The sequence below is a fragment of the Psittacula echo genome, assembly GCF_963264785.1.
Source record: "Psittacula echo genome assembly, chromosome: 4".
Classification (NCBI taxonomy): Eukaryota; Metazoa; Chordata; class Aves; order Psittaciformes; family Psittacidae; genus Psittacula; species Psittacula echo.
Window position 1 is genome coordinate 13025322 of NC_137738.1, and position 26638 is coordinate 13051959.

Genomic DNA, 26638 nt, shown 5'->3' on the forward strand with positions numbered 1-26638 from the left:
GGGCTCTGCGCGCCTGCAGTGGTTCTATCAGTGCTCTGAGAGGCTCTCGGGGGTGGCTCGGCTCGGTGACCGGGGTGCTGGCGGCTTTCGCCGCCGAAGGGGGTGCTTTGTGCCGCTCCGCGGTGCGGAGCCGGGTGAGGGGTCCCTCCGTTCCGTCGCCTCCGTCAGCGCTTGAACCGCCCCCGACCTGCGGGGGGCGCTGCCGCGGCCTGTCAACGAGGGAACCAGCCGCCGCCGCTCCTCATTGGCTGCCGATGACATCACCGGGGGGCACAGCCACGCCTATAGCCCCGCCCCCCCGCCCTCCCGCCGTGCTGCCATTGGCCGGCGGCGCCGCCCGTCACCGGCAGGCACCGCCCCTCCCGCGGGCCGTACATTTACGCGGTAGCAAAAGAGAAAGTAAGGAGGATGGTGCGGGCGGTGCGGGGCGGCGGGCGGGAGGCGCAGCACCGGCGGCAGCCACCACAGCCACAGCCGCGACGGACCGGGCCCCAGCGCGCCCCGCCGGTGAGTGCGGCAGAGGACGAGCGGAGCGGCGGGGACCAGCGGCCCCGGCGTGAAACTTGGGTTTCAGCGTGGGCTGCTCGTCGGGTCTCTCCGCCCGGTAACGGAGCCGGGATGTGTCCCTCGCTTGTTCAGTTGTGTTAGTTGCAGAGGCGCTCCTGGTGTGTGTTCATCTGTTTTCTAAGCAGCGGCAAGAGCGAAGGGAAAACGGGATGGGAAACCTCCCCGCTCGGCCTCTCGAAGCTCCGCAACCCGCCGGTCGCGGCGTTTCTTGTTGCCCCTTGAGCGGAGGTTGCTTCGGAGCCGCCCCGCTACGGGGTGTTGCTGGGAGGGATGGGGTATCTCCGTGCCCCGTATCAGCGGGGCTGGATGGGGAGCAGGCCAGTGTCCGCCCGCTCTTCGGGGTTTGGCGGAGTTCGGGAAGTTGGTGCTGGGATGTGTTTTCCAGCGGGAGCCGCCGCTGCTCCGAAAGTTGCCGGGGAAGGGGAGACAGTGCTTGGGCTTTCTTGGGTTGTGTGGCTCTTGTCGTCCTGCTTCCTGCCCGAGTGGAAAAGGGGCTTTTAATCCCGTGTGCTGTCTCTTACTAAAGGTTGGGCAGGCTGCGACCTTGCTGGAGCGCAGGGGACCCAGCTTTCTAGAAGCTGTGAGATGTGCTGGGGAGGAGGGAATGAGTTTCTTTGGGACTGATGGAGAACAGCCTTGCTGGAGCTGGGGGCTTAACTGGGGCTGGATTAACCTCTAACAGGAGGATGGAAGCTTTACTTTCTGTAAAGAGCTCCAGAACCTAAATTTCCCGTTTTCTCTTGGGTGTATTTTTGTTTAGCTCTATGTTTGCAAGTTTGTAACCGACTCAGACAACTTATTCACCAGCTAATTTTATTCCAGCTCGGGGGAAAAGTTCCATATCGCCACTGACACATTCAGCTCCTCAGCGTTTCTCCCAGTTGTAGAGTCAGCCCTGTGGTTGCTTCTCTTGCAGCAAGCAGGGGAACAAGAGAACGTGCCTCTCTGTCATTATCAGTTGCATGCCCCGCTTGCAGCCCGGGGTTTTAGAATAGCTCAGCACCATCTGCATGTAGACAAATGCCTCCTCCTGGGTGTAGCTGCACAGCCCAGGCTTAGGAGTGTGTATTCTGCATGCCATGTGCACACATGCAGATAGCTCAAGTATTTGCTGTAGGTTTTAGCAACTGCAGTGAGCTGGTAACTGTTAGAGGGGTTGGTCTATTGTTACCTGTGGATGAGGGGTGTTGGTAAAGTAAGTTGCTGTATCTGAGGGCTTATGTGATTTCATGATCTGTTTTCATCACCTTTTTCTTCTTCCTGTTCCCTGTCCCTTTTCTCTTTTGCAGGGTGATCTTGAGTTCTTCTTAACTTGCTAGTGCTCAGCCTCCTCATGCCTCCATCTCCTTTAGACGACAGGGTAGTAGTGGCACTTTCGAGGCCAGTGAGACCTCAGGATCTCAACCTTTGTTTAGACTCTAGCTATCTTGAATCTGCCTCTTCTGCCAGTGAGAGCCACTCCAGTCTGCTTGGCACAGCTGTCGTGTCCCTAAAGACTGCTAATCTCACGTATATGCCCTCATCCAACGGCTCTGCACGCTCCCTGAGTTGTGGATGCAGCAGTGCCAGCTGCTGCACTGTGGCAACGTACGACAAGGACACTCAGGCCCAAACTCAAGCGAGCACCAGCAGCACCGGAGCCTCCACTGCCTGCCCTGCCAACCAAATGGTCAACAGCAATGAGAACGCCGGCAGCTTGAGCCCGCTGGGCAGCGTGGGGAGCCCGGTCTCGGGCTCCACCAAGCAACTCGCTAGCATCAAAATCATTTACCCCAACGACCTGGCGAAGAAGATGACCAAATGCAGCAAGAGCCACCAGCAGAGCCAAGGGCCTGTCATCATTGACTGCAGGCCGTTCATGGAGTATAATAAGAGCCACATTCAAGGGGCTGTCCATATTAACTGTTCTGACAAGATCAGCCGGAGAAGGCTTCAGCAGGGCAAGATCACTGTCTTGGACTTGATCTCCTGCCGGGAAGGCAAGGACTCCTTCAAGAGGATCTTTTCCAAAGAAATCATAGTCTATGATGAGAATACCAATGAGCCAAGCAGAGTAATGCCTTCCCAGCCACTCCACATAGTGCTGGAGTCACTCAAGCGAGAAGGCAAGGAACCCCTAGTCCTAAAAGGTAATCTTCCTCCTTGCCCACTTGTAGTGGTTCCCTTTGCAGTGCGTGTCCTCTGGTGTCAGCCTTGCTGATGGTTGAGCTTTGAAAGCTTGTGTTTACCTCTAGAAAGGCCTGCATGCCTCGAGCCACCAGTGGCAAAGCAAATGCTTTCCATGGATAAATCATGGAGCCAGTAGCAGGGAGATGCTTGATTTTCTCTGTTGTCCTTGAGTAGCAGAGGGGGTGGGAACTGGAAGGAGGAGGAAACGTGCTTCCTGGTGTCTGTCTGTGCAGACAAAGAATTTCCCCCCCGTGTTTGCTCCGAGTATTTATAACCCAAGGGGCAGAGGTCCAGGAGGGTATATTTCTCTTTTAGCTTGTCAGACTGACCTTTACTTAGCAGTCTTATTTTAGTCCATATAAAAGTGGACTCATAGGTGCTGGAGATGGACAGTGGGAGAGTAGAAGGGAGGAGGAAGGAGTCAGGAGGCCACTTGGTCTGAGGCATTGCATCATGGACCAGTCAGCAAAACTTGGGGAATACTCAAGCCTTGTTTTGGTGGTATGGGGTCAGAAAAATGGACAGAGGGAGATAATTCATCTGAAAAGTGATCTGAAAGTGTTGTGTTTACATGTATATGTATGTATATGGTTTTCCTGTAAAGGCTCCTGTTTTAATGTGGTGTTTGGTCTATCCCTTAATGCTTTGGGGGAAACAAGCCCATTAAGGCAGCATCCACAGACACTTTCCTTTCTTCACGTTATTCTGTTGCTCCTATTTATAACAATGCTGCCCTCTAGATTGAATCTCCTTTCCCCTGGCTATTTATGCCGTTCAGAGGCATGCATGGTTGGCAGAGGCTGGCTGTGGCACTGGGGACCTATGGCAGGTTAAGGTCCCTTCCCACCCAAACCAATCTGTGATTCTGTGATTTGTTGATTAGCTCTTACTGTATTTAATTCACTCAGTTTTTCTGTTCCAGCCCGCACAAGGTGGTAGGAGAATGGATGAGGCTGATAGTTTATCCCCTTTCCTCATAGCTTTATAGGCGTGAAGGGTCCTGTGAGATGATACTCTGTGTATGTATCTTGTGGAAGCTTAAAATTACACTGAGCTTTGTCTTTGCTCCCAGTAAGTATATTTTCATTCTGGGCTTGCTTTGATACTTGTTACAGGTTCCCAGTATGCTCTTATTGAGTCTTTCAGGTCATGATGGTGCCCTTCATCCATAAAAGAGGGAGAGGAGGTGCTTTGCAGAGTGAGGTGACCGCTGAAGTCCTGCATTTCTGGTGATTATCATAACAGCCTTTGCCACCAGGTGTATGGTTGTAGTCTGTGAACCTTCCTGTCCTTAGACAAGTGAGTTTCTGAAGGTGTTTTGCCTCTGTGTTTCTCTGAAAACACTGGAACTTGTGTAGACCTCAAACTCAGTTATTTCCTAAAGTAAGATCCTGGCTGAGATAGAGCTATAGTTGGGCACCACCAAGCTGTTGGGCCTGTAGGTAGGCTGTGGGCAGATCCTTCTCCCACCACCCAGCATTGGGTTTAACTGAGTCCTTGCGGGATTGCTTGAGCCATTTTTGGTTTTCAACCCTGAGAAATGTTAGGATCTGCCTCAAAGACCTGCTTAGCAGGAATCCCTTCCCCAAACCATTCTGCTGACAGATACAGATGAGAATACAACCAAATCCTTTGCTTTTTGGATGTAGTTCTTGGCTGGGCCAGAGCAGGCTTCACCTCTGGAAGCATGGAGTGAATAGCATCCTCATCACCTTAACCCTCCTCCCCTCTTTTGGAGCGGGGCTCACTCTGAGGTTGGATGGAAGTGAGCGCAGTACAGAGCAGCACTTAGGAAGGCTGTGGTGAAGTTTCCAAGCAGAGGAGCAGTGCTGGAAGTGCTCATTTTTTGGTTTCACTTGTCAGATAGGGTTTTTTTCCATCATGTTTCAGCACACGCCTCAGTTCAGGCTCCGAAATGAAGCGGGGGATAGCTGGGGAGCCCTCTTTGCCTCTGTCTGTTATTTCCAGTGCTTTCTCTCACTCGCTGCAATCTGGTCCTAATTTATTGCCAGCCCATCTGATCCCCCCCGTGTTGTGTTTGCAAACACTGGTTGCTAGCCTGCCTGTCCAAGTTTATGTCCCCCTGATCTGGTGCCACCTTCTCCATGTTTGGTGCTGCCTGTCAGCCCCGTTGCCGTTTGGGGTGAATCTGATCAACAAAGCCAAGGGTTGAGTTACAGCATGCGGAGGGGAGCGATGTGGCCCCATGTGCATTTTGGGTTTGGGTGCCTGAGTCTTTTTAAGCAGCAGAGAAACCCTGTGCTGCTTCCAAAGGCCAGGCTGTGATCTATAGATAAATGTATGTATGGGGCACCTTATTAGGCTCAAGTTAAAAGGAGGTGGCCTGATTTATTTTTAATGTAGTAGACCAGCATATAAACTAGCACTGTGAAAAGAGAGCGTTGGGGTTTTATGTATGCTGTGGTATGGGGGTATTTTAAGGCCTGTGTTCCTCCCTTCCTATTCTGTGTGTGTCTCTGCTATTTCCTTTATCATGGAGTGCTTTTTTTGTCATAAATAAAACATTTCCATAATTCTGATTTAAGCTCCTTAGAAGCAAAGATTTGCTCATTTCTTTGTTCACAGCCAATAGCACTTGAGGCAAGCATAAACCCCCTATTTAAATACACAAAGAAACAAACAACTATTTCACAGTGCTGCTAAATGGGCTGCAGCAGGCTAAGCTGTCAAGGCTGAAGCTTCTGCTCCTCAGTCTGTTTGTATACAAAACAAGAAGTCAAGTCTTCCCCCATACCCACACACCTTCATACAAGGCCATGGTATTGCATGAAACTTAAAAGGCCTCCCTTTTGTGGGTGCTTTTTCTTTTTTAGGGAAGGAGAGGAGAAAAAAACCAGTGATGTGAGCCCAGCATCCCTTCTGCCAGAGGCTAATAGCAAAGCTGTTGCTGAATTTCGGGAGGCAGAGCATGGCGATGCAGCCCCGGCTCTCCTCGGTGGGGTTGTGTCCGTTTACTTCCTGCAAACCCAATAGTGAGGAGTCTCTGCCTTCCCTGAGCACCCTAGCTCATAGCAGAAGTGAGCTGGAGCTTTGGGGGTTTGTGTACTGAAGTTTGCCATTGGATTTAAAAGTAGGAAGTGAGAAATTCATTTGCATTCAGATGAAAAGTAGTATTTTTCCTAGAATGAAATGCGTAGGTTTGGAGTTGAGCATCTCTGTTTTCCAAGTTAAATAGAATCTGCAAATGAAACAAAAATGAAAAACTGAAGCATCTGTGCCCATGCATTTCAACAGCTTTTAACACGAGAGGATTTGCCTTTGTCTCCCTGGCTGGTGTCTAGTGGTATTGTCTTCATCCTGCCCTTCCTCCTCTGCCTCCGAGCCCCATCAGCAGGAGCCTTATGAACCTGCTGAATTCTTGTGGTTAGTTTTTAAAGGCTTCTGTGTTTGACTGCAGGGAAACAGCAAATTCAAAAGCAGAGGTGCAAATTGCAATTAGGCAAATAATCCATTTCCCCCCTGCCATGTGTTTTAAACCAATGGCTAGACTGCTGCAGGGGGGTAGGGAGCAGCCAGCTGATGGTGATAACAACTGGTTGCTTCTCTGGTCTTGTTCCTGGTCTCAGGAGCTTATTTATGCTCTGGCTTTCAGTCTTCTCATAGCTCATCTAACAGGGAAATAAATGAAGTGACTTGCTCTCATTACAGCAGGGAGTGTAAGACCTGCCAGCAAACCACTTCATGCTTTCTGCCACAGTCTAAGAATAGCTTCAGATCTCTTACCACACCAAAGTCGCATATCACAAGTTGGAACAACTATAAAGAGATTGAGACAGCTGTAAAAGGAATAAGTACCTGGCTTATGTTGTCCCATGTTCATGCAAAATACTGCCTTCTGGAGTACCTGACCTGGTTATAATCTGTTGCAAAGACAGTCATTAATTATGATTGTAATTATGTAACTTAGCAGTGTTGGTGTTACTTTAAGCCCTAACTGGATGACAGTGCACAAGTGTATTGGAGACTAGAACTTGACGCAATGGTCAACAAATCCAGCTGACCAACGAAACACGTGCCTGGTGCCTATTTCCACCAGAGATCTCCACTGAATAATTATTAGGTCATGGTTCTAATAGGGAAGTGTGTATTTTTAAGTGTTAAGTAATGTGTGCGAAGCGTCCAGTGTGCTTCAAACTGAAGTGTGTTCCCCCTGCGCTGCAGAGGAAATCTGGCCCCATCAGTCACTGGGGGAAAAAATGCTTTTGCTGGCTTTATTAAGGCTGAGATTTCACCTTCACTTTCAGGCTCTAGTTGCTAGAGCTTAGAAAAGTATCTTTCTCCATTGGAATAAACAGTTGCATTGGTTGTAACACTTGAAAATCAGTTGTGTATGTCTGCACCTTTTGCATATAGATACACTGAAGCAATACTGGGATTGTAGACCACAGGCTTTTCTGTATTTTGAAGGGATGCTTCTGTACAGGAGTGTACCTCTAAACTCTGCCTATTCAACAGTAATAGAATGGCAAATGTAGCATTGCCTCCCAGATGATGGCATCTGGGAGTTGGGAGTGCTGGCTTGCAGAGTGCCTGTCACATTTTAACTGTCCTTGGGGGGAAGAGAGCAATGACACTGCCTTGGAAAAAAAAGGAACAGGAAGGAGATTTGTTTTGGTGTTTGGTTGTTGGTTTTTTTTAAGCTCTTCAGCTTCTCATACCCTTGGAAATCACACAGAAGAGTCAAGAAGCAAACTGTTACATTAAGCAAATCTCTCTGAGGCTTGTAAAGAAAAATCTGGCTCCAGTTCTGTTTAAATTGGAGGGACATTCCCTGCAATTTTCCTGGTAGGTAGATGTTGGGATTTTAATTAGCTGGATGCCTCACGTCCATGCCTGCTGGAGGTGAGACACTCTTTGCTAGTAAGATCTTTATGGAGTTGCTTGCTGGTGTGTCTTCTGGCTTTTTATTCTTAAGGTGAGCACAGCCTTTTTGGGAGGCTCAGGGTGGTAGAGAAAGCTGTATTTGAGGTTTGAGTGGAAGCTGGGTGTTAGCTAATACAGATGGACCTTTTTGTCTAGACATACATGTGGGTTGTTTGCCTTCCAAAGCAGCAGCCGATGTTCTTACTTTGCTTAGGAGCACAAAAGTTTGTAGTGAGATTACTTTGGCTTTACGATGCATTTGAAGTGGGGATCAGCCACTTGTCTCTGGCTATGACAGTTTACTGTGTGAAAAGCCACATTATAATTAGGGTTTTATTTATTCAAGCAACTCTGAAGTGAAGAAATGCCATAAATAAGGGCAGCATGTACACAGTTTTAGCATCAGTCTGTTTTGCATGTTTAGCAGCTAACCAGGAGGGAAATATGTCTCAGATATTCAGTATAGGCTTGCGGGTGATGGAAGTCACACTGTTTAAAGAAATAGACTATGGGAATCCATGAAGATGAGCTAATGCATCACCCCTTTGCATATGAGATAAGATTATGTGGGGTCCTTAGCCTTGCTGGGAAGTCTGGTGGGCCTGGGAGAGCACTGGTTACAGCAATCACAAGGCTGAACTGTCATGAGCAGTTGTTGGGCTGGAGTTTTGTTTCTAGGTGCTCACCTGGATCTGTCTTCAGCACTTTTTAAACACCTCTGTACTGTAAAACTTAAACTCTTGTTGATGTTCTTGTTATCACCAAGGTGTTTGTTAAGCTGGGGCTTTGTAGTTGCTTTTTCCCCTACTGCCTTGCGACTTTTTGCTAGAGGAAGCTCTTTGCTTCAGTTACTGTCTGTGATTAAGGCATCCTCCTGTCCTGAAGCATCTCTGCCCACTGGAAGTTGGTTTTGATGTGTCCTCCCCTGCTCTGAGAGTTGTTGGTTCCCCAGGAGCATGTGTCCCTCCAGAAGGTGGTTCTGGAACTGTACAGCAGCATTTTAGGTCTTGAAGGAGAAGAGGGGGAGATGGGAGAAGTAAGCATGTCTCCCGTGTGGTGGAGAAAGGGGGTAATCCGGCTAGAGTGATAACTGTGCCTAGATAGCAGGACAGTCTTGGGGCCAGGGGAGCTCCTTCCAAGGCTATGTAGTGGTTATTCTCCTGCTCTGTGACAGCATGCACAGCAGACTTGCTGTGAGGCCATGGGTAAGTTATTTTAATCTGTCTGGGTTTTCTTTTTCTGTCCTTTGCACTGTTTGTTACACTGAGCTTATCTCTCTTGTTGCCATGAGTGTGAAGTGTGGTTGACCCAGGTTCATCCACCATCACAGTGTTCCCTGGGAACAACACAACTGCCTGTTGCAGAAAGTGGAAGAAAGACTTAGGAGGGCTCCTTTCTCTTCCCTTTTTGTTACAGTGATAAACTGCAGGCTCTGATTTTTGCCTCTAGGTGGTTTTTGTTCTTTCAAGGTTTATTTTCATATCTTTCTCTTCTTGGGTGAGCAGGTTATCTCTGTTCTGAAGGAAAGCTCTACTGCCAGTGAAGAGACCAAGGTCTAGAAGGGGCACATGTTTAAGATCTCCTGGCAGTTGTTTTTAGAGGTGCCCCATAGAGCATGTCCCAAAGGGTAAGTGTGTGCAGAGAGACCTGAGCCAGCAAGTCTGGGGAGAGCAACTGGGACCTTGTAGGTTTTGGTACCACTTAGTCCCTGTTGTCATGAAGGTCCCTTCTAACCCATACTATGATTCTGTGCTACTTCGTACATGTGCATCACTGTGCTTCCAAGATGATGGATTTGAAGAAGGAAATTGGGAAACATAAATTCAGAGAATAATAATAAAGTGATGTGAACATGTTGGCTGCAACTCTTACTATGATCTAGCTTTAAAAAGTGTACAGCATGCCTGGGTTAATTCCCACTTGACTCACTGCAACAGAGAACTGCTTCTAGCTAAAGGTAATAGAAAGAACAAATGTTACTCCTTGTACACACATAAATTATCATACATATATATTTTTTGACAATGGCTTAAAGAGATTTGGGAACTAGAAGATAACTTGCAAGCTTCTGTCATAGCAGTTGAATTGGTTTTCTTCAGTTTCTTATGCCAAAGTGTGATATTAAGCCTTATGTAAGCAGTTGACCAATAATGTTTTAAAGGAAAAGCTGTTGTTAGAGCAGTTAACATATACTGTGTTGGTGATGGGCTCTAATTCTGCTTGGTCTTTGCTAAAATAATGGGGGTGGTAACTAAAACCAAACCTTTTGCTGCCACTTAGAATTTGCTGGCATATTTTAAGTACAAAACCATTTAATGTGATCGTTTAACATGAGGTTAATCTTAGGTGCATAAGTGTGTGTGTTAGTCCTGCAAGGCAGCATGGCATTGCTGTTGAAGGATAACACGGTGTTTATGCTTACTGGGAAATGTTGGTGTTAACTCGCCTGTGGAGGCAAGGAGACCTGGACTGCTTTTAGTCTGGCTGAACAGATTACTTGTTTGATTGTTATTTAGCTCTGGATTCTGTAAATGTGGCTCTTTCTTCTTCACTTGACTCTGGAGTATGTGGGTGCAAACTGGGTCAACTTTCTCTTGCCCTGTGGGATTTTTAGGGTCTCACCTCCCTGACCATTAGGTTTGGGATTTAAGTTCTGCCATGGTTGGCCCTAAAGTCTGTCAGAGTGGGGATTGGCTGGCACCATGGTAGTTCCAGTAATTTGCTGCTATGGCAAGACAGCGCCCTTTATTTTCTCTGGGTTTTCTTCATGTACTCTGAAATACCTTGCTGGAAAGGGTCAAATCAGAGCCAGATACTATTATTATTTCTAGGCAAAAAGATAGGAACTTTTCATTTTAAAAAGCTTAGATCCCTCAGGAATGGATGGCACTCCCAAACGCTGGTGTGGTATATCAGCACCCTGTTTTCCTTTCATATTAATGCAAATGTTGCTGATGTTTCTCATGTGGAGGGGCAGCAGTTTAGACAAGGAAAGAGCCTGTGTTCATCCTCAGGAGAAGCAAAGCAGCCTGCTCTTTGTTGTCAGAAACAATGGTAATGTGTCCTGAAGAGGTTGCCCTTAAAAGGGTAAAGTGAATAAATGGATGGCTGAGCCATGAAAATGTCAGTGTTCTCTGAAACACGTGAATTAAACAGAAACGTCCACTCCTACACATCCAGGATTACACATGTCTGACACGCTACTGGGACCATCCTCCCTCCTTGGATGTGCTGAGCCAAAGCCCTTTGCACCGCATTGGTTGCTTGAGGGATGCACATGGTGATGGGCAGGGAGAGAACTGGGAATAGATTTAAAAACAAAACAAAACTGGTGTCTTGGGCAGATCTGGTCTGCTCTGCCCCTGTCTGAAAGCAGACCTGTAGCTCTCTGTCAATGTACGACCATCTGTGGGATCTTTATATCATTAAAATAGTTCTGTCCCCTCCCCCCTCGCTTCCCCTGCTGCTTTGTACGTAGCTGTAGCATTTCTTGATGACCTTTTTGTTAATATGATTTCCAGTGGGAGCGTTTCACAGTAGAAGTATGTATTCCTTCAGGGTTTATGCTGACATTTCCAGTGATTATTTAATTGGACTTCATGTTAGCCTACATCCCCATGGGAATGCATACTTTTGCTATGAGAAGTTGTAACGTGTCTAATTTTGAGTTTCTGCTATAAACGCTTGCCCTCCAGGGAAGGCAAGTCCAGTCGTCGTCTGTGGCTGCAGAATTGTCACCATAGTGTGTTTGGGATGTGGGGTTTGTTGTCGTGTTCCTAATTACATTCTTGTATAGCTTAATCCTTGTACCAAAATTGAGAGTGGGCCTTCTCCTTTGACCTTCCTGACTTGCTCCCCAGTGATAACGCAGCACTCTGAAGGAGGCTAACATGTGCTTTATTTTCCTGTGAATATATTTTTGGTGTTATTTTTCCTTTCCTTTCAAATGGGCAGACTCAGCATAGGGGAATTTCCAGTTACAGGATAGAACCACTGTCTTGAACTCACAGATGTGGTCCAGAAGTATTCACAGCAGCTTCTGGACAGGCTGGTGAGTAGTCCAGAAGGTGGTGGCATCTCTTGGGAAAACTGGTGAGCAAACTAGGGAAGGGATGTATGTGATTCGTATGGGTCCAAAACTTAGGATCTGAGGAAAAACTTAAGTTTAAGGCAAGCGTGACCAGCAGGTCGAAGGAGGTGATGCTGCCCCTCTACTCTGCTCTCGTGAGACCTCACTTGGAGCATTGTGTGCAGTTCTGGTGTCCTCAACATAAAAAGGACATGGAGCTGTTGGAGCAAGTCCAGAGGAAGGCCACGAGGATGATCAGGGGACTGGAGCACCTCCGGTATGGAGACAGGCTGAGAAAGTTGGGGCTGTTCAGCCTGGAGAAGAGAAGGCTGCGTGGAGACCTCATAGCAGCCTTCCAGTATCTGAAGGGGGCCTACAAGGATGCTGGGGATGGACTCTTCATCAGGGACTGTAGTGACAGGACAAAGGGTAACGGGTTCAAACTTAAACAGGGGAAGTTTAGATTGGATATAAGGAAGAAATCCTTTACTGAGAGGGTGGTGAGGCACTGGAATGGGTTGCCCAGGGAGGTTGTGAATGCTTCATCCTTGGTGGTGTTCAAGGCCAGGTTGGATGAGGCCTTGGGTGATATGGTTTAGTGTGGGGTGTCCCTGCCCATGGCAGGGGGGTTGGAACTAGATGATTTTAAGGTCCTTTCCAACCCTAACTATTCTATGATTCCATAAATACATCTCAGGAAGTGTTCCTTAGTGGGAGATTTGGAAAAAAGTAATTATTGTTTGTTTCTAATTGGAACTAACTTGGATGATGTAGTGGTCCTCTGAGGAAGAAGAGCGAAGGGTTGAGAGCTGGTGTAGAGCCAGCATCTGTGGCAGAGCCTGGCAGGGGAAGGGGCTGTAAAGGACAATGGGAGAGGATGTTCTGTGACAAGGGGTGTGAGCACTAGTGAGATGGCATTAGAAACAGCATGCAAATGCATGGACACATGCCTCAGTGCTGAGGGGAAACGTTGCCTCTTTATCCAGCCTCACACTCTTGACTTCTGCAGGGACCTCAAAGCAGCTGTGTCAAGGATGTGCTTGTAACTCCTCTAGGCCAGAATCTGTGTACAAACCAAGCTCTCGGGATAGTTCCCACATGGAAAAAAACCTGACCTTGCACGTTCTGTAGAATGCAGGGTTTTGCCTGGTTTTGAAGTGCCGTTGGCAGCTTGATTAGGGGGAGAGCCTAGATTAGATTGAGCGTGTCGAGGTAGAAGCTGTTCTTTGTGAGCTATGTTTACTTTTACTTCTTTATGTTTGTTTAAAGCTTAATCTTTTGTGGCAAGGCTGATGCTGAATGCTGCGTGGGCAACAGGGAAGGAAACCCTGTGCAGGGTCTTTTAAACCTCCGGCAGACAGGTGAAGAATACGCTCATAGAACCAGGAAGTCAGATCTGTTTTACTTGCTAGCAGCAATAGAAGTAGAAAAACTTCCAGTTATGCCTTTGATTGTGGGAAATGGGGGTAATGTGGGTTGTTGGAGAAAATGTGGAGGCTTATGTTGTAGAAGGATGGACTTTTTTTGTTCCTTCCTCCTTCTGCCCCCTTTCTTTAGCAGCGGGAATGGTAATGTGTAAAACAGTCCTGGTGTCACTGTGGTCTCCTTGTACTGCAGAGGATGGGCTTCCTTCTGCTATGGGCTTAACCTCTCAAAAATCTCCTTCCAGTGTTCTAAAAATCCCAAGCAAACAGAACCCACCAAACCACGATTTCCTTGAAATCAAAGGAGCAACTCCTGATGTCACCTGGGTGAGTGTTGCTCGGTAGGTCCCCACCTCTATTGACAGAAGGAAGTTGCCCTTCTCTGCTCAGCTTCCTGTTGTATGGGCCAAATACAATATTTTCAACCATGCAGGGCTTCCTACGGCAGTGTGGGCAAGCCCTGAGCGCTGCTCAGCAGCAGCTGTGGTGAGGAGGACATCTGCCTTGGAGAACAGGAGCACTCCTACAGCGAGCTGGTTGGATTAGCCCCATTGCTTTAGAAGAGGTGTGGGAAGCAAAGCCCTGCTTGAACAAGGAAAGAAGCTGTCTTGGGTTGTTCAGGGAATTTGAGAATCTCTTCTTTCGGTACCTCAGGATGAACAGAGGATGATCCTCAGTGTGTGCTGTGAACCGTCCTAAGATGGTGCCAGCAACAGCAGTGGGAAGGTGCTTCACTGAAAGGTGGTCTTGTCTCTTGTGCTCTGTGGGTACAGCCCCACTGCCTCCATGCCCTCCCTGCCTAGTACCCAGTAGTCCTACCCCTGCTCAAGAGGGAGTATTAGGTGCTTTTCTCCTGCTTTTACTCTTTCCAAGTTATCTGGTGTTGGAGATAAGGTAGTGAGTCTTTGATTTGGTTTTGGCTGACATACAAGGTTTGTTGTGCAGAGCCATAAACTTCTGCAGACATGGCTGTGTTGGTCAGTGGTATGAAGAGGTAGTCTGGGTGGATGCCGCATATTCTGGGAGTTGATTTGGTGTATATTGGGTGGATTCTGCTTCAGCCTGTACCGCTTCTTTTCCCTTGGTGGAAGGAAGCAAGTGGTGGTGCTTCAAGCCTGCCCATATTGGAGGGGAGCAGTGTCCCTTAGGGCATCTCTGTGCTGGAGCTCACTGCTTCACCTTCCATGGGAAAGGCTCCTACCGCAGATGTGTGACCCCCTTAGGGCATCTCTGTGCTGGAGCTCACTACTTCACCTTCCATGGGAGAGCACTCCTACCGCAGATGTGTGACCTGGGGACAAGTCATTGCCTCCAAATAAGCTCAGCCAGCCTCACCCTCCATAAACCTGCTGCCTGAAGGTCAGCACAAGGAAAGCAATGCTGCCTACCTGCTGAAGCCGGTGGAGACTGTAGCCCGAGCCAAAGGGGAGGAATACGTGACAGTAAGGAAAAAAGATAAGCAAACACGGTGTGGTGCTCAGAGGTAAGTGCGTCTCACTTGGCTCTACTTTCCCTCACCCATAGTACAGGAGCAGCCCAAATGCTGGCATTAAAGCAGTGGTGGCTCAGCACCAGTGTGCCAGCCTGCAGCAGGACCTCTGGGCACTGATAATGGCACAGCAGGAGGGTGCCTACAGGGACTGGACTGTCCTGCCAGGCTAAGGGAAGGCATAGCACCTTGGTGAGCAAAGCATGTGGGCAGTACGTAGCCTCTATTTTTACATGCTGCAGTCACGTTTGCTTAATCTCGAGGCATCCTGCACTTTGAATCAACTTGACACAAAGTCATCTGTTCATTAATAACACAGGAGCAGTTTAATTGTTGTCTTAGTGGAAAAATACATGAGACTGTCATCAGCTGTTGCTTCTGGCAGTGCTTTTCTGCAGTAGTGTAAATAAATGAGGTCACAGGTTTAAGGAACAGGCTGTACTTGCACAAATTCAAAGCGTCATCTTAAACAGATATGCACCAATTGTCTGATAACTCCGTCCTGCGCCCCAAATGCTCACTGTAACGTGTCGACCTTAAACCCTCAAACACAGCCTTAGGGGCTCAGTTTGCTGTTGGTACTGACAGGGTTCATGCTGAATGGGTCTTTTAACCCTTGGCTTTTCCTGAGTGAAGCTTTTGGTGGCCAGAACCCCAGTATCCTGAATTCTCTGCTGCTCCCCCTGTGAGAGCCCAGCAGTGCAAGAGAAGGGGAAGTTACAGACCAAACATCTCTTCTGCTGATGCTTCACAGCATCCTGCAATTTCTGCTCTTGCTGCGCATGTGCATATGTGTGTGTTGGTTTTATTTTTTTCCAGCTGGCTTTGTGGTATTGTAATCGAGGATGAGTGGATCCAGAAATCCGCCTGGACAGCTTTGAAAGTGGTATAAAAGGTCTATTTGTCTCCCGGGACCACGTGTTCTGTCTAAATGTGGATCCCACATCTGCAGCCTGTCATGTATTAAAAGTATGTTCCTGTTTGCAATTGTAGTGGGAACACCCAGTACCTGCCATGCTCAGAACAAAGCGTGGCCATGCCGATGAGGTAATGCAAAGGTGTTGCTTTATGGTGAGGGTATTGCATGGTAACTGCCTCTCTAGAGCACTCTCACAGAGGGGAACAAGGTCACTTATTCCCTTTATTGTGGGGTTAGAGCCTGTTTCCAGGTAGGAAACATATTGCAGATCTACCAAAACATACTGTAAACTCACATCCTATTTGCTTGTAGTCGCACCGCCACAGAGCAGCAGTGATGGTTGAAAGAGGTACCAAAGAAGATACAGAGGAGAGGCAGGTGGTACTGTACTCCTTGTACTGCAATTCTCAATATTCTATTAAAAACAAGGGAAAAAATCACAACAAAAAAACCCAACCAACAAAAAAGCCCCACTTGTATAATACCTGTGTAGGTAAGCTTTGTTCTTCTTGCTTTCTTCAAAGATGACTGTTTCTATTGCAAGGTCATGGTCCCTTGTAAAAGCTGGTTGCCTAGTTCCTGCCATACTTTTTGTGTCAGTTCTGCATCCTGTTTGCCCTTTTTCTGATGGCAGATGACAGACACCATGTTTGGCATGGTTTTTGTGCAAGCACCATGCTGCTTGTCTTGTTCTATTTGTTCAGAGCTGCTTTGGCTCCTGTTCATCTGCTCACCTGGCCTTGTAGCGCTGATGTGAGCCCTGGGTTCCTGAGTGGCTTTGGAGCTGGGAGATCTGTGCCCAGCTGCTGCCCGGGTGCTGTTCAGCAGGGGATTTTGAGCAGCATTAAGAGAGATATTTATGGGCAGATGGCTGCAAAGAGCTTGAACAAACAAGTGTGAATAGCTGGAGCATGTGCATTGCTGACTTGAAACTTCCTACAAGTTTTGAGGTCTTGGACAACCTAAAGTCTGCTGTCACTTGCTGTTTTGGCAGGGCAGGATGCTAGAAGATGTCATGCAGTGATAACTGCAAAAATATCTGTTTCACATCAGTGGCAAGCAAGAGCTCTCGGTCTTCTGTTGTGTTTTGCTACATAGGCAAAGCCATCTGCCACATGAAGTGTCCTGCTTCATTGAGTCATTTCCTTATGGAGCAAATACCTTGAGTTCCCCAGAGTGCTGGGCATCCTTGCATGTCCGTCTTCGTTAGGATTTCAGTAGGTTCAGCCTCCACTTGAGAGCCTGCCCAGCAGCTGTTTTGCAGCAGTGTGCGCACAAAAGCACTTGATGTTAACCTGCATCCATGTGTGGGCTGTGTCAAACTGGCTTGGCCATCAGCCTTTTTGCTGTTTTTTGATTATTAAAGCTGTGTGGTATGTTTAAAGTGTGACATTCTGTAGAAGTGGACATTGGCAGCTTATCTAGTTGTTGTTTTGTCACTGAAGGTGGCTACAGAGCTGAATCTAGGCTTCATGGCTGTTGCTCAAAATGTACTGCTATGTATGCTAATGGTCTTTCCTGGTGGATATATTATATTGCCTCTCTGCTTGCATCCTGCCCTGCCAAAACATCAAGCAACAGCAGATTTTGGATTGTCCAAGACCTCAAAACTTGTAGATGCAAATAGCAGATGAAAAGCTGCTTTTAAAGCGTAGCTTACTTCTGTGTAAGTTGGAGGCTTTTGCCAGGTTGTGCTTCTCCACACTGCCTGTTACAGCCTCCTGTAATGCTTCTTGAAGGCTTGAGCAACTTCAACCACAAAACAGGTTCTGTTACAACAGACTGGAGTCTCTGCATCATAAAATCAGCTGGGTTGGAAAAGACCTTTAAGATCATTAAGCCCAACCTCTACCCCAGCACTGCCAGGTCCGCAACTAAACGGTGTCACTAAGGGTCCCCACCTGGTCCTTCAGCTGTTCCTCATCACACTTGTGCTCCATGCCCTTCACCAGCTTTGTTACCCTTCTCTGGACCCACTCCAGCAACTCAATGTCTGTCTTGAGCTTCCTTGTGATCTGGGGTTGCTGTCAATAGCAGTGATGTTTCGGTCCTTGTTGAGTTCAATGAATTGCCTCTTAGACCAGGCTTGCAGTAGCTACATGTTGGCCTCCTCTCCAAGTACAGCCTCTTCCCTCCCACCTCCTCTCATCCACTGCATGAAGACTTTTAAATGCCGAAATAGGAGGTGCTTGACAAGGGAATACAGATGCACTTGAATACCCTGGACATTGTATTTACAGCTAGGAGCAAAGATCGTGTGTGGTGAGCATGGCGAGAGTGGATTAGGGGAATGGCACTCGCGAGATGTCTGGATCCTGGTTTGGGATCTGCATGACTCCTATGGCAGTTCAGGTCCAAGCTAAGATCCTGCTGTTGGCTTTAGAGTTCAGCTTCCTGTGACTGTATTGCTGCATCCTCTCACTGGGTACCAGTATTCTTGTCCAGTCCTCCATTTCTTATGTGTCTGAGCTGGCTCAGGTTAGCAATCATCTCCCCAGTAATGTGTTGTTCCCAGGACATGCTGAGAGTTGCTTGGGTATGGTACTTTAAATACTGCTTGAACTGACTCTGCACGATGTAATGGTCTTTAGTCCTCTCCTCCCTATTCTCATATACTGGACCAAAGCTCACACTGAGGAAATGTTGGTAACAGGAGTAATGGTGTCTTCTGGCCAACAGGGCAGGCAGAGGCCCTGAAGGGAGGACATAGGTGGTGAGGAAAGAGCTTGATCTGGACTCCCAAGCTCTGTTGTGTCTTACAAGGCAGCTGGTGAAGCAGGATGGTGTCTGCTACACCACTAGTGTGCCCACCTCTGAGTGATGAACCAGTGGGATCCTACCTCTGCCCCTGTGGTCACTTACTCCTAGAAGCCTGCTGAAGTGGTGGAAAGTGAGTATTGTCTCTGGTTTCACTAAAGCAACTTCTTTTTCAGAGGTTTTCTTGGGAATCCTCTCATGCTCTGATTGTTGTTTAAAGCACAGTATTTAAGCTGAATGGATTGCTTGCACATGCAGAAGGATGGGAATGTGGGTTAGGTTTAGTCTGTAGCTCAGGCTCTAGGCTGGGGCTGTTGGTTTGGATGAGACTTCCAGACATCTTCAGCTTGGGGACCATAGGCTTGTTTGTTTTCTTGAGTGGACTAAGAAGACTTTTCAGACCCCATCAAAGATGGTTGGTGCAGTTGGCAGTGGAGCTCAGTTTCTCATCCTTGCTCTTCTCTCTGTCCTGCTCCGCTGTTGTAACAACTACTTTGTGATTAGAGATCTCTAAAGCAGATCTGTTTGCTCTGTGTCTTGTAAACAGCAGGAACAGCTGAAGACAAGCATGCTTTTGAGGCGGGGGAAGTACTCTGCATTTTGTGGGCAATTCAAGGATTTGTGGGAAAGCGAGTTACAAAGAGCATGTGAAGAACAGGAGTGTTATAGGGGCTGTTTTGTTACTTAGCCTGGGTGCCTGGTGCCCATTGAGTACTGCACAGAGCACCGAGACGCTCACCTTATGGGCAGGTGTGTGGACACAGTGAGATGCAGCACTAAAACATAGACATCAAAGCCCTTGGCTGTGTCTGAGTCAGAGTCCTTGAGACAGCAAGCCTTGCTCTGTTTTAAAATACTTCTTTGCTAAATCACTGTGAAAGAGCCTGGAAAAGACAAATAGCCCTTTATTTATTTACTTTAAAATAACATTGGGATGGTGACATTCACATTTATTTTGGCTAGCGTAGCTCTTTCGAGTAACTTCAGCATAGCTCTCCCCCTTCCTGAGTTGTGTTTTTTTGGCTTAACAAAGTGCACTTAACAAAGTGCAATTCAGTCTGAACACTTGGCCCATCCTGATGCAGTGCAGGACTCCAAGTATCCTGGTACAGCAGAAACGTGCACTTTTGTGGGCGGGGGGGGGTTGGATATATCACTGCATTCCTCCTCTTTCCGCCTTTTTCTGCTGGAGGAGCCACCTGTTAGCATTACATCAGCGGCTCCCAGGAACTCTCCTCCTACCAAAAAGGCCTTACACAGAGTAGTTCTTCTTGTATTGTTTGTGCTCAAAGAGCTGATGTCATGCCAGCTGATGTCATTGTGTGCTCTGTGCGATCGCTATGGGAACCGGGCAGGTGGGGAGCCTGATGTAATCACAGAATGAGGTGTAGAAAGAAGGTCTGGTCCTGGTGTTCCAGCTTTGCCGAGCTGGCAAAAGGAAGGCGGGTGAAATACTGCTTAAAAAAAGACAGCAAGATGTGCAATAGAGCCAGGGAAGCACGAGCCAAAAGAGTAAAGCGACTTCTCCCTTCCCGCTCAGATCCATTTCCCAATCCATATTAATGTCCTAAAAATAACTCTTGCTAGATATTTTCAGGCAACCAGAGCAGAAAAAGGAGAGCTGTTTGCCACATGTGAAGTGAGCAACTCAGGTGCTGTTGGGTTAGGAAAAGAGGTTTTCTTTTGTTCTCCTGCACAAATACTTATCTGCTGTTCCCTGGAGCGATGCTGGTGTGAGCTGTGCCCAGCTATCATAGAATCATAGAATGGTTTTGGGTTGTAAAGGACCTTAAGATCATCTAGTTCCAACCCCCTTTGGGAATGCCCTGCAGGGCTGCTCCTGGCAGGCAGGTCTGCTATGGACAGGGAAAGCTAAAAGCCTGTCCCAGCTGGCTCATTGTGCTGCTTTGGTGTGATGCTAGCCTGTTTGCTTGTGGTTTTGATTATTTCCTTCTTAGAAAAATGCCTTTTGTCCTGTCCCCTTGCCTCTCCCACAGGCTCATAGGTGGGGCAGCCTCAGCACACTGATCGTAGAGTCATAGAATGGTTTGGGTTGGAAAGGACCTTAAGATCATCAAGTTTCAACCCCCTGCCATAGGCAGGGACACCTCACCCTAGACCATGTCACCCAACGTTCTGTCCAACCTGGCCTTGAGCACTGCCAGGGATGGAGCATTCACCACTTCTTTGGGCAACCAGTGCCAGTGCCTCACCACCCTCACAGTAAAGAACTTCTTCCTTAGATCCAACCTGAACTTCCCCTGTTTCAGTTTAAACCCATCACCCCTTGTCCTGTCACTACAGTCCCTGATGAAGAGTCCTTAACCTAAATCTCCCCTCTGTCAATTTAAACCATTCCGCAGGTCTTGTGTGATGTTGCACAAAGGTGTGTTTGCCTCTTCCTTGGCATCATCAGCCTCATAGCGGGGAGAACAATGTGTGCCATTGATTCATGGCACCCTTATTGCTGGCAGCCATGCTCTGAGCAGTGACCATGACAGTGGTGGTAGGGACAATAGTGCCAGCTCCAGTCCTTTGCTCTGAAGAAAGGTGTCTCCAAAGTGCCGCTGACCTCGGGTGTGTAACCAACATATGTGCTTGGTCTCTCTCCCCAGGAGGACTCAGCAGTTTCAGGCAGAACCACGAAAACCTCTGCGACAACTCCCTCCAGCTCCAAGAGTGCCCGGAGGGAGGAGGCGGGATCGGTGCATCTGCCGTGCCCCCCACGCTACCTCAGTCCATCCCCACCACGCCAGACATCGAGAATGCTGAGCTCACCCCCATCCTGCCCTTCCTCTTCCTCGGAAACGAGCACGATGCTCAGGACTTGGAGAAGATGCAGAGGATGAACATCGGCTACGTAATCAATGTGACCACCCACCTGCCCCTGTACCACTACGAGAAAGGCATGTTCAACTACAAGCGGCTCCCGGCCACTGACAGCAACAAGCAGAATCTCAGGCAGTATTTTGAAGAGGCTTTCGAGTTCATTGGTAATTACCCTTCACTGGAAATACTCTTGGTGGTTTCTTTTTTTACCTGTTGTAAGGATCTAGAGTGAATTTCGTGCTTTGCTGACTACCCTGAAGGCTCTGTGAGGCCAGATTTGCTTTTGTTTAGGTTGTCAGAAATGCCGAGCAGCTCCTTGTGTTTCTCCTTCTTCTCATCTCTGGCATATCCAGTTAAGTAGTCTGGGGGTACATCATCAATAGTGATGCCTGCCTCCAGGCTGCCAAATTCAGGAAACACCAGAAAACTGACACATTTGTCATCTCCTTTTCTTGGTTCCTTTGCATTCCTAGTTTCAACAGTGGCTTCCAGCCAATTTTTCATAGTAACTCTTCCTAATGGTGGCTGAGTCTTTCCTAACTTAATCACATGAAAAAACTGACAAACTTTCACACTTCACTTGTTCTACCATTATAACTTCAGAGGGTGTGTGTGTGAGTGGATTGTGATGAAAACTTGTATTAATAAACCCCTAAACCCTTTAGGCTGTGTAAGAGAGTTCACCACAGAACTCATGAGTCCACAGCAAAGTGGGGAAGCTGCTGAAGAAATGACCCAGCAGCGTTACCCGTGTTGCTCTGAACCTCACTGTGATCCACACAGCACACCCCTCCCCAACTTTAGGAGTTTGTTCATCTCTAGTTGGTCATGTAGGCTAAAGCCAGGTGGCCTCCTTAAGCAAGGCTGGTCAGCGAGGACATCAGCTCGTGATACTGAAAGCTTCTGGGGACCTTCCCTTGCCCCTCTATATGTCTTTGTGGGCACAGCTTTTGCAGTATAATCAATGTCCACTTGTGCTTCCCCAGCACAAGTATGTGTCCTGAGAGGTTTTCTGAAATATATGAGCTGGGGAGATATATATGCACTGGTACGTAATTTTCTTTGCTTGTGCTGAGGCTTCGCTAATCTCTTTACCAATGCTTCAGGCTTGATGGTGGAGGACTAAACTAAGGAAGTGTGTTTCTGTGCTGTATCACAGCTTAGGTCCTTAGCTGACCCCATGCTGAAGTGGGTGCAGAGCTGTCTTCCTCCTTGCCCTGTGTTTATAGCACTTGGGTCAGCATGTGGGTACAGTGCTCCTGAAACTCAAACCTGTTTGTGCTGTTGGGCTCAGCAAGGATTGTGCCCCAGCTGTGGGACTAGGTCCCAGGGCAGGATGTCCAAGCTCAGCATATTCTTCTGAGCCCATCTGCCCCTGCCATATGCCTTGGCATGGGCTCTCTGGTCTCAAGCAGACAGCTTGCCACATTTCTGTCTGTGTTTGGGTTGGCAGGGGCTCATTGTGCGCCGGTGCACACAGCCTGTAGCCTTGCTACTTCAGTGAAGGTGACAAGGCAAATCACTGCTAACACTGCAGCTCAGATGGGAGTACAGCACTAAAGCTTGGGTCTTACCACTGAGAGCTTCTACCAGGAGCCCTTGTGCTTGTCCTCTACAGTGTAGAGGACCAAAGGATCTCTACATGAAACCAAATCTTCCTAGTGTTCCTAACACAACCCTGGCTCTACCAGCAGTGCCATCAGCTCCCCAAACTGCTGATTGCTATGTGCATGGGAAGGTGAACACCCCTTTTTGGATGAAGAGGCGCCCTCTCTGAGGGCAAGGGAGAGGGAACCTCACTTTGATCCTTTGGGAAGAAAAGCTGGGTAAAGAAATCCAGTAAAACCTTAAACTTTGAATTCAAGAAGATGGGGAGATGCAATTGGCTAAGCTTACATAAAGAAACTCTAAAGCTCTGTTGAGGTCCTTTCAGGGTCCTATGAACTGCAGGATTAGAGCTCTTGAAACCACTAGAAGATAGTGTTTGGCTTATGACCTTACCAAGGGCAGAGAAAGCAGCTTTGCTCTGTAAAGGTTTGGAAAGCATTTCAAAACTCATTTTACTTTCCATTTTAATAATTACAGCTTGAGGGTCTGTCTGTGTTTTTAATAAACAAATATTTCTCCATTGAGAGTTTTCTTCCATAGCAGATCGAGCCAGCTGGGGAAGTAACTAGTCAAAGCTTTCCCTTCCTCAGGGTAAGCTTTAAATTGCATTTGAGAAGATTTGGAAATGTTTAAACAGCACATCCTTGGCCTATGTTTCTTTAAATATGTCTTGAAACAGCCACAACCAAACCCAGGTTTAACTCAAACTAAAGCCATAGGAAGTGAAATCATCCAAAACTCTTTGTGAAAGTGTGTCAAAATGCGTTAGAGAGTTTCAGCTTTCTGAAATAGTAACTGGCAAAACTCTCTAGAGGGAAGTTGGCTTCATTTATGCTTTCCCAATACAGGTTGAACATGTGGGGTTTGGGATGAACCATACTCTTGGTGGGGCTGGGTTCATGCCAGAACTTGCAAACTAAATTCATGCTTCTCCTGCAGATTAAAACAAAGTAAATAGATTGAAGTGTCACATCCTGAAAGTTTTCTCTCCTGTGGGAGATACCAAAAGCAAGCTGTGGAAGATGAGGATGGTGTGGTAGTAACTCTCCTCCTTCTTGTGTCCTCTTAGCACATGGTTCCAGGGGCTCTGTCCTCCCTTATCCTGCCCAGGCTGCATCCCTCTAAGTGATGTATCATGGTGAATAGCATGATTGTGTTTAGCCAGCTCCTGCTTTTGCAGAGACACCACAGTAGAGTGGCCCACTGAGGCTGCTTCAAGAGCAGCTTTGCAAAAGGCTCAAAGAACAATAGGGCTTTGAAACAAGTATGGTTAGGAACTGAATCTGAAAATAGCTGGTTTTTGAAAAGGTAGTGCCAAGTAACGCAGTGGCATTGTGACAGAGGTGGAGATTGAGCCTGAGCTGACGCATCGTAGGCTTTGACCTATGTCGAGCTGCTCATGCTCCCTGTCAGCTCAGCAGTGTCTCTCAATGTGCAGTTTGACTAATAAAGAGATAAAAGGGAACGTGAGGACTTCCAGCGTTTCATGTGCAATAACTCTGAAGGCTCAAAGGAAGATGGGCTGGAGGGGAAGGGGACAGTGCTGTAATCAAATAAATACAGGGACTTTTCACATTAAGTTACACTTAATTGCACTGAGCTTTTTCCTCACTTAGAAGCTGGCAGAAATCTTACTTTCTCCTGTCTTTCTCATTTCCAGAGGAAGCTCATCAGTGTGGAAAAGGTCTCCTCATCCACTGCCAGGCCGGTGTCTCCCGCTCTGCCACCATTGTTATCGCGTACTTAATGAAGCACACGCGCATGACCATGACAGATGCCTATAAATTTGTGAAAGGCAAACGACCAATCATTTCCCCAAACCTTAACTTTATGGGGCAGTTACTGGAGTTTGAAGAAGACCTAAACAACGGTGTCACACCGCGCATCCTCACACCAAAGCTGATCGGCGTAGAGACCGTGGTGTGACGACGAGGATGCGGTCAAGGAAGGGGCTTAACCTATTCTTCACCTGATTTGGGGCAGTGATGGGTGGGAGGTGGGTTTTTCTTTTTAGCTTTCAAAGGGGGGTTTTGTGGCAAACTTTTTGTGAATAAAAACCTTTTTTTTTTTTTTAAGGAAAGGTTTTTAAAAGATCCAAGAACTTTGCCGTGTTTGGGATGCTGTTGTGATTTCCTTCCCAGATGCTGCCAGAGCAGGGAGGTTTTGGAGCAAAAAGGAGTACTTTTTAAAATCAAAACAAGATGAAGAAGAAATACTGGGATTTCCCTCTCCCCTTTTTATTTTTCCCTCCTCTCCAGCTACTTGTAGAGTTTATGGCTAAGTAGTCTGTGCAGGTTCATAGACTGAAGAAACCTAAGTTGAAGACGAAACACAAACAGCCAAAACAAAGCAGAAATAAAACCCCTCGCTGAAACAGAAGGGCCTTCGTTCTACAAAGGCTTTGCTAAAGATAACCTAGCAAAATGCTCACTGATGCAAAGGAAATTGGAGCAGCTTCAAAAGTCTGCAAGGCACTTTTCACACTCCTGACTCATCCTAAAGACAAAACAAAGAGAAGTTTATTTGGCGTGTTTCATGTTCCAGTTCTATTTTTCTATTTTGGGGTGTAAGGTTTTAACAGTAAGGGGACTTTGATCATTCTATGCCATATGCCTTCACTGGCTTCTTGTGCAATAATAATTTGGGGTTTGTTTTGAGTGTTCAAACCAGATACTGTTGGCTGCCTACTAATAATTTTTGGAGTCTACTAGTGCAATGGCAGCGGCTTGGTTCGGAAAGGATAAATGAGAGCAATTACTTCGTTCCTTTATATGATTTTGATCCTGGTTACAGTGCCATAAACCTTGTTACATATGTATATCAGAATGTACAAAGAACGAGCAAAGTCTATTTAAAACTATTTTTCGCACAAAATATTGGTGTGTTTCAGTTGTCTATGTAAAAAAACCCAAAAATTTGATTATAAAACAAAACATCTTTTGGAAAATGTGTGTCTTTTTATTTCTTTAGCGGTTTTCCATTTTCTTTCCGTGGGATGGACTTTTGTTCTGTTGTATTTTTTGTTGCAGTGTACATCTCCCTTTGACAGAACTGGCATCTCTTGTTTGGCATCTCCTCTTCCCTGTTTTGTTCCTGTCCTCTGCTGATGGAATGTATTCTGTTTATTTTCTCCTGTACTCCTGCATCCTTAATTTTCTGTAACCGGATTTTTCTGTCCTGGAAGTGCATCAGTTTTGGAGCTGTTCAGCTGAATTAGCACTATTGGTGAGGGACTTTGGGACAGATGTGTTATTTCTACAGCTCAGTAGCCATTTGGAAAAATAAGAAATAAACTTTCTCCACCGATTCCTGTTCATATTCCTGCAATTAGCTTATCTTCTGTTACAGCATCATCTGGTTTCTAGAAATCCGTTGGTCTCGTGTGTGCTTTTCCCTGGCCTCTCTATAGCCCCCTCCTCTACCAGTTCCGTGATTCCTTCTCCTGGGATTTTCCCCTTTCTCTTGCCCATCTTTCCTTCATCATCCTCCTTTTCCAGCTGTGTCAGTGTTGTGTGGTGCATACTGTAGGGCTGATGTTTCTGCCTGACGGTGTCCCTGAGGCACCTGACTTTTGCCTTCCTTGTATTTACTTTATTTTCATGGTACGGTATAACCTGATCTCTTCTGGACTGTTACCAACTCTAAAGGTTATTTGTGTGAGCCTAAAGTCACTTAGAAAACATTTCTCGTATCACTCTGTTTGTGCAAACTGATATATCCCAGGAAATCTGGTGGCAGTGAAGGTTTTTCCTAGATGGAAACTTAGATGGACGAACCAAGTTTAAAACAGGACTTGTCGGAAAACTTATGTATGCTCACACTAGACATGTATATTTTTGTGGACATTTTGCTTAAAATGTTGTTACTATACAGATATTTTCTTGAAATTTATCCCTTGATTAAATTATTTTTCTACTGGAATT

At 47.0% G+C, this 26638-nt stretch overlaps 1 protein-coding gene across 1 annotated transcript; it reads left to right on the top strand.

Annotated features, from left to right (window-relative positions):
- The first annotated feature begins 410 nt into the window (after positions 1-410).
- Positions 411-25875, top strand: DUSP10 (dual specificity phosphatase 10). Its single transcript, XM_080616290.1, has 5 exons — positions 411-507; positions 1857-2696; positions 20894-21271; positions 24376-24711; positions 24792-25875. The coding sequence occupies exons 2-4, from the start codon at positions 1901-1903 to the stop codon at positions 24639-24641; spliced, it is 1440 nt and encodes a 479-aa protein (XP_080472416.1). The 5' UTR covers positions 411-507; positions 1857-1900; the 3' UTR covers positions 24642-24711; positions 24792-25875.
- Positions 25876-26638: the final 763 nt, after the last annotated feature.